The following is a 7,789-nucleotide window of genomic DNA, read 5'->3' as shown; positions in this document are numbered from 1 at the left end:
TTCTTTAATATTTGTAATCCATGCTTGTTCAATTATAATTTTAAAATATATTATAACCATATCACTCATAATAATCATTGATATGCTTATTATATATATTTAAAACATCTTTTCTGAAATTTTATGTTCTCCAAAAAATAACTTTTTAGTAACTTCAAAATATCTCTATGTACCTCTTAGCAGTACTATGGTAAAACCAAAATTGCATCTTCCAGTAGCAAGTGCCCAAGCCACACCATTCCTGATCAAAGATAGAGCTGACATCCAGGGAATTCCCTGGCGGTCCAGTGGTTAGGACTCCACGCTTCCACTGCTGGGAGCCCCGGTTAGATCCCTGGTTGGGGAATTAAGATCCCGCAAGCCACATGGAGTAGTCAAAAAAAAAAAAAAAAAAACCTAAAACGACAGAGCTGACATCCAGTCTTACAAACAGCTCTCTTCCACTCCTTGTTCCTATTTTAATATGCCAACCATTACTTCACTGACATCCCAGAGTTTTCCTGCAACAGATTCATCCATAGCTTTGGGCAATAGTTCTTCCTCTTTACAGTCCCCAAAGTACTTTCCTGACACACCTTCTACCTCAGGGGAAGAGGCTAAATAAATCGAAGTCTGGGCACCTTCTAGCGGAGTTTTGAAAAAAGCCCATGTCACCAAATTGAAAAGTGGTTTGACTAACAGTGGGATGTGTATGTGCCTCCCCAGGTTGGTCCGCACCATGCCAGGGTGTAACACATTGACAGTGACATTTGTGCCTTCTAAGCGGCGGGCTAGTTCTCTGGTAAAAAGGATGTTAGCCAGTTTGCTCCGACTATAACAGAAGCTTTTATTATAGTTTTGTTCACTGTTCAAGTCTTCAAAGTTGATGTCTCCGTATTTATAAAGTTTGGAGGTAACTACCACAATCCTGCTGGGAGCTGAACTTTTAAGGAGTCCAAGGAGAAGATTGGTGAGTAGAAAGTGCCCCAGATGGTTCACTCCAAACTGCATCTCAAACCCATCTTCAGTTTTCATATACGGGCACTGGAAGATGCCTGCATTGTTGATCAAAACATCCAGTCTAGGCTCTTCCTTCAAATGGCAAAAAGAGAATGGCAGAGTTATGAACACAGGCCTTAAATGTGCCTAAAATAAAATTTTAAACAATTCCTGCAAACTACTAAAATTCTAAAAAACGCCTCTATGAGTTTTCAACAATTGAGAGAAAAGAAGACGACGACAACAATGACTTGTGTGCCTGACCTGGTGCTTTTCATGTTATCTCATCTACTCTCAACAACTCTCTAAGCAAACTGAAGCACCAGAGTTAGGTGATTTGTCCAGAATCACAGGGCTCCTAAGTGGCAAAATAAAACCTGAAGTTGAAATCTGACACCAATGGCCCTATTCTTAATTAGTAAGCTAGACTGCTTTTCTAATTGGGATTTTCAAACCATAGTTAGACATTCAATGTGAGCTAGAGAGTGGAACTACAGCAGAAGACAGGTCAGCGTTGTTTATTCCCAGAGCTACTAGTATCAACACCAGGGGCAAGTTAGGATTGTTTTATTCTGTAATTTTTTAATAATAAATGTCACCATGGGAATGGAGCAACTCCAGGTTGTTTCCTTAAAAATGGGACAAGCAATAGAGAGGGTGAGGGATGCAAATTAAGACTGGAGAGAACATCATAAATAAATCAACGGAACATTAAGAAAAATATTAAACAGGTAGTATAAACATATCAGAAACAAAACCATGAATCATACATACTAAGTCTCACAATAACAGCAAAGGAGACTTAACAGAGGAGGTCTGCCCAACAAATACCTTTAACCTCTATTACGACTCTAGAATTCACAGTTCTTTTTTCCCCGATATGAAATCTACCTCTTTCAAGCTTCGAGGAGCCCCCAACTTAAGAGATCTATATAGTCAGAATTTTGCACTTTGACCATATCCTCCTGCATCTTCCCAGATTAAAGTCCTAAAATTTAGACTGTCCTCAAAGGGAAGTCTTTTCATTCTTTACTTCATTTAGTTGGTTTTCCCTTGTCCCTTCCTGGCTCTGTGTCTTTTGATGGGCAGAGAAAAAGAAATGTACAACGTGTTCCAGGTGTAAAGACACAGTCATGACCCACAAATAAATTTGAGGTCAAATTTCAAATATCACTGGCCCTTTTGCCAAATTAAGTGAAAAGAAGAATGTGTTAAATTTCACAACTGTTATCAAAGCCTACCTGTCAGTGGATTAACTATTTCTCATTCTGTGTGTCTCAGCACCTTTTGCTTTTCCAATAGTCAACTTCAAAAAGAAGGCAAAAGTTCACCCGTGGGGGAAAGAAAGGAGTGTTCTTTTCAGTAATCCTTTGGAAGAGTTTCCTGTATTAATCATTTCTGAGCCATCATTCTTTGCTGGGCTTGTGTTATTTTAAGACTGTATCATTTACTGTTTTTTAAATTCTAGAAGATAAATGACATAAATACCAAGAATACCAACCTGTGGGAAATTTACACTTCCTTTTTTTTTTTTTTAATTCTGGTTATAGTCACTGAACTACTGAACTTCAGAGCCAGGAAGGAACTTAATACATACTTAGAAGCAAGGACAACTTAGTTATCTCTTTATCTCCTTAACTTTTAATTGGTTCTGTCAAGTGGCCAAAGTAGTGAGAAACCATAGGTATCAAGGAATAAGTATACCCAGTCCCATCTACATTTTTACTGAATAGGAAGATCCACTTTGGATTCTCCCAACATCTCTTGTACACTATTACTTCTTATTTCTAAACCTGATAATGAAATACTGGTCATAACGGCAAAACAAACCAAAACTCTCTGGATCTGCAACAACTCCCCAACTGTGTATCGAGTTGCCCTAGAGAGTCACAAGGAAACTCTCAGGGTGATTTGGAGTATTTTAAATTTTCGAGGGAAACAAAATGATACTCTGCTCAACATCTCAAAAACTACCAAGCTCCAGTGGTTCACACCTTCAACATTTTATTGTGCTATATTCCTTTTCATGATGTCCTACCTTTTCAAAGCTGAGTGTTTAGTAGTTGCTGCAATGAAATGCAAGTACAATGTTAAAAGTCAACATAGAACAGAAATGAGGGTGGCAATGGTCAGTCTGATTCCAAAGTTTGACAAGCTGGTACAGTGAACAACAGATGCACATTTCCCATTAGTATACTTATGGTTATAATAATTATGGTTATTGAAAAATGAAATAAAAATCTTTTTTTCTTTCATCTATGCTATATGTGTTTTTGTTTCAAACAGCTACTAAGTTGTTACATAAATACTTATTAAGTTGTTTGGATCTAACTGCTTAATGAATAAGCTGTTAGATATCTGTTTGGCCTAAGGGCATCATGGAAAAAATTAGAAAGTTTGGGAACTTCTGTTCTAGACTCAGGAGACTCCTTTTCATATAGGCTCCTTTTCTATGCCAGCTAATTTTAAACATCACTCTTCTGAATGCCCTCTTGCAAGTCACCTCTGCAGGGAACCCTTCTACCTCAATTTCAGCAGAGGACATCCATTTCAGTGGATGAACTATCTAAACAAAGAAATCCTCTACCTCACTGGCAGGCAGCAGAAGTACTATATAGGGGTTAAAAGCAAGGGCTCTAGAGAAAGATCGTGGGCAAATTACTTAGCCTACCTATGCCTTAGTGGCCTTACGTTGTAAAATGGGGTAACAATGCCTACCTCACAGGGTTACTGTGAAGACTGGATGACAAGAGCAGTCAAAGTCACTTTAATTTCATTAAAAGTTAAAAAAAATATATCTGAAATGCTTGGAACAGCTCCTGGCACACAGGAAACTTTCAATAAGTGCTAGGTATTATATTACTTTTATTTCTGTCCCCATTTAGAGCACATGACCACTGGCATTCCAAGCTCCAGTCTATTTGGAAGTTAGGCCAGAGTATGGTTAAGAATACTGCTCATGAGTTCACAGGTGGCAGAACTAAACTTCCTACCCTAGCAGGGGGGGAAAAATTGCTCCAAGGTTCTTGTCTAGCAGCGTCCCCTATGTGCTCTCAGGCTCTTTGAGAGATGGCTTGGTGCACATTCACTTTGGACACAGGAAAAACAATCCAGGGACCTGGCGGATCTCCTCCTGAGCTGTCCTCACATGGCAAGAGGAAATGTTCAGAAACTCGCTTATTTTTCTCTTGGGCCCATTTTCTTTCTCAACATTCTTGGAAGACAGAAGACTGTCCTACCAATTTTTCCAGCCTTCAATTCCCAAGCCGCCCGAATCATTCCCAAGGTCACACCCCCTCCCTCGACTGTGGGCGGTCCCCTCCCCGGCTCAGCCCCCGGCCCTCCAGGCCCCGCCTCGCCCGCCGAAGCTCCTAGCCAGTCCCCGATCTCCGGCAGGTTCCCAGAGCCCCACACCTGGAGCACCTCCTGACAGAAGGAGCGCACGGAGCGCAGCGAGGCGAGGTCCAACTCCTTGACGACGAGCTCGCCGGCCCCGCTGGAGTCAGGCCCCAATTCGGGGCCCCCAGCCTGGCATATCTCGCGGCGGAGCTGAACCGCCGCCTCCTCGGCGCGTGTGCGGTCCCGGCAGCCCATGATCACTCGCGCCCCCAAGCGCAGCAGCTCGGCGGCTGTGGCGCGGCCCAGGCCGCTGTTCGCACCCGTGATCAGCACTGTCTTCCCGTGCATGAGGCCGGAGTCCCCGCCTCGGTGCAGCCGCTTGACGCTGGGCCCCACGAACCTCCGGGCCGCCAGCCACAGGGCCCCACCCAGTGCGGCCAGTAACGCCGCCACCGTAGCCACTGCCATGGCCGCCCGGGCCCAGGGCCCACCTGCGCCTGCGCGGGACTTCCGGGGTCGCCGCGCGCCCGGGTCTGAGCTCGCCCCCTGTACGTAAAGAACGCTGGGGCGCGGCCTGTCGTCCCCTGACGGCGGCGTGGGGCATGCTGGGATTTGTAGTCCCCCTTCTGAGGGCACCTGATTGGTTAGTAGAGGACAGCGCTCTGTGTGGCTCCTCGGTGGAGCCGGCTCCCAGCCTGAGAGAAGGGTGAGCACGGCCCCGGGTTTTCAGGGTCCTGAGGTCCCTACCCATGGAAATCCCAGAGTGGTGGTGGCCTTCCCCGTGGAAATGCCTAATGAGTACTTTGAATTTACAAGTCTCTTTATAGGCTGCTTTACAAATCCCACACTTCGGGGCTGGCTTAGTGTGTTTTCCGTTAAGGGCGCCTGGGACTTGTTAACCCTCAGTTCAGTTTACCTTCATCCTCTGGAGAATGGTTCCTGCCGAACGGAAGTCTGAAGAGAGGCTCTTTTTTTCCCACAGCTGACGCTAAGAACTTAGCGACATGAATCAGTTAGAAATAGAATGGACCAGTGGTTCTCAGACTTTAGCGTTGCATTGGAATCAACTGCAGGACGTGTAAAAACAAATTTCAGGGCCCAGTTTCAAATTCATTAGAGTCCAAAATGGAACCTGAGAATGTACATTTCTAACAAGTTCCCAGGTGATTCTGATGCAGGTGATCTGGGGACCACGGTTTGAGAATGTTAGACCACTGTGGCCTTGATCCATATATAAAAAGGCATTCTCAAATGGTCTTATTTGACAGTGGTGGAGATACACTGGGAAAAGCGTGGACTTACTGTATACATAGACGTCTGAGCAGGCTCATTCACCAGCGTCTTCCCCATTCCCTCCCGGAGAATATTAAATGTAACAAGGAAGGGAAAGTGCTTTTTACACTGTAAAATGCTTCAGAAATATCGGGTTATTGCCACAGGGATCCATCTTCAAGCTGCAAACTTCAAACTTTAGACCAAGCTACTTTTTTTTTTTTTTTTGCGGTACGCGGGCCTCTCAGTATTGTGGCCTTTCCCATTGCGGAGCACAGGCTCCGGACGCGCAGGCTCAGCGGCCATGGCTCACGGGCCCAGCCGCTCCGCGGCATGTGGGATCCTCCCGGACCAGGACACGAACCCGTGTCCCCTGCATCGGCAGGCGGACTCTCAACCACTGCGCCACCAGGGAAGCCCAGACCAAGCTACTCTTAAGTCGTCATACGTTCATCTACTCACCCATCCAATACATGCCAGGCCCTATGCCCTGCGAGAGTCACGAAGAAATAGGGCACCATTTCTGCCCTCAGGGTGCTTACTGTCTGGTCCAGAGACCCCTCCTGCCCCAGCCCCCTTTCTAGAATCTTCAGGACAAGAGAAGAGACACACAACTTCTGTAGTTTGAAATAAACTCCCTAGATGATTTTGATAAACTCTCCTCCACTCCCTTGTATTTGGGAAGGATATAACATGCACCAAAAAGGCATAGTACAAACAGCCAAGAGGTCGAATGCCAGAAGGATTCTTATGAGTGCTGAGAATGGAGCTCACAGGTGGGAGGAGCACTCTCACTGAGGATTAGACAAGGCACCAGGAACAGAAATCATGGAGGGGGGGCCTTTATTCTATCCTATCTGTAACTTGAAGCTGCCTCTCACACTCACTGAGCCGGGAGCACGTTTCCTCTCTTCTTTTCTCTCCGTCCACATCTTTCCTGTCCTGCAAAGCCCACCTCCGTTCTCTACATTTCCTGACCACTTCCAGCCCATAGAGATTTCTGTTTCAGCCTTGCGTGTGACCCTCTCTTGACACTGAGGACAACCAGCCCTCTCGTGTCGGCTATTTGAGCTTGCACATTTGACTTCTAAGGGATTGTTAAAGGATGGGATTATGTCTGAGTCTCTCTTGTGGCCTTTATCTTGGGGAATGCGTAGAAAACAGTAGGTACTCAGTAAGTGTCATGACTGATATATTTTGGACTGCCTTACATCAAATTAGGAAGCAGATCAAAAGATGTGTGTCAGCAGTGGCATGCTTTCACTAGAACCGGGGTGGAATATGTATATGTGGGTGGGGTAGAGATGGAGATGGGACGAGAAGGAGCAAGACAGGGTGTGAGGAAGGGAAGATAAGACAGCATATAGCTTTTTCTTTTCTTTTTTTTTTTCAGCATATAGCTTTTGAAGTGAGATCTAAATTTGAATCTTAGTCCTACCATTTATTACCTGCACATCCTTGGACAAGCTACTTAATCTTTTTGAATTTTAGGTTCTTCATTGATTAAAAAAAAGGAAGGTAATAATATTGATATTATGTCACGAAAGTTTGGTTTGATGAGAAAATGAGGTAACATCTGAAAATAACCAGCTTGTTGTTCCTAATGTAGTAGATTATGGTTAATAACCAATCAATGGTTTTTTTTGAAAACAAAACAAAAATCACAACAGAATGACAACAATGAAGGCTAGGATACTACACTTACTTCATGTCACATTTTGAAGTGGTAGCCAAGGCTTTTTTTCCCCATATAAACATTGTACTACCTGCTGGGCCCAAAGCCAGAGACTTCAAATATGAAGCCTTGTAGTTCAGAGGCAATGAACTCAGGAAATAAGCTTCAAAGAACCCTTCCAGGAGGTTCTGTCTGGAGCTCATCTTAGATGAAAGTAACCTGTATGAATAACTGATTTATTTCTGAATAAGCAATGTCAAAATTGGAATACTCACGCAGGTAGAGTGGTATTTTCATTTTTGCATTGATTAAAAGGCTGTTCACAGAGGCAACAGACTAAAAAGCTCCAGTTTTCAAGAGTGTACTTAACCCTTCTCTTGCCACTTGTGAAGACCCACTATTCTATAATGATGATGGGTAATGATTCATTCTAGCTACCAACATCCATAAATGAGCAATGTTTTGTAAAACTAAGTAGGCTTCTGACATAGTCCTTTAAGCATTCAAGGATTCACATTCTAAAAT

General features: G+C 44.0%; 1 protein-coding gene across 1 annotated transcript; it reads right to left on the bottom strand.

Moving 5' to 3' along the window:
* Positions 1-256: 256 nt before the first annotated feature.
* Positions 257-4,853, bottom strand: RDH14 (retinol dehydrogenase 14). Its single transcript, XM_060169339.1, has 2 exons — positions 4,393-4,853; positions 257-1,071 (listed from the first exon to the last, which is right to left on the bottom strand). Exons 1-2 carry the CDS (start codon positions 4,783-4,785, stop codon positions 454-456), a joined length of 1,011 nt encoding a protein of 336 aa, XP_060025322.1. The 5' UTR covers positions 4,786-4,853; the 3' UTR covers positions 257-453.
* Positions 4,854-7,789: the final 2,936 nt, after the last annotated feature.

This window comes from Lagenorhynchus albirostris, chromosome 13, assembly GCF_949774975.1.
Source record: "Lagenorhynchus albirostris chromosome 13, mLagAlb1.1, whole genome shotgun sequence".
NCBI classification, from domain to species: domain Eukaryota; kingdom Metazoa; phylum Chordata; class Mammalia; order Artiodactyla; family Delphinidae; genus Lagenorhynchus; species Lagenorhynchus albirostris.
The sequence above is the reverse complement of the archived record's forward strand: the minus strand, read 5'-3'. Positions and strand labels throughout refer to the sequence as shown.

What these genes read in the sequence shown, in the direction of transcription:
- RDH14 (XM_060169339.1), bottom strand. Translation starts at nt 4,785, where the DNA reads ATGGCAGTGGCTACGGTGGCGGCGTTACTGGCCGCACTGGGTGGGGCC. An exon ending in TCTGTCAGGAGGTGCTCCAG is followed by an intron (nt 1,072 to 4,392) that starts GTGTGGGGCTCT and finishes TGCCATTTGAAG; the next exon opens with GAAGAGCCTAGACTGGATGT.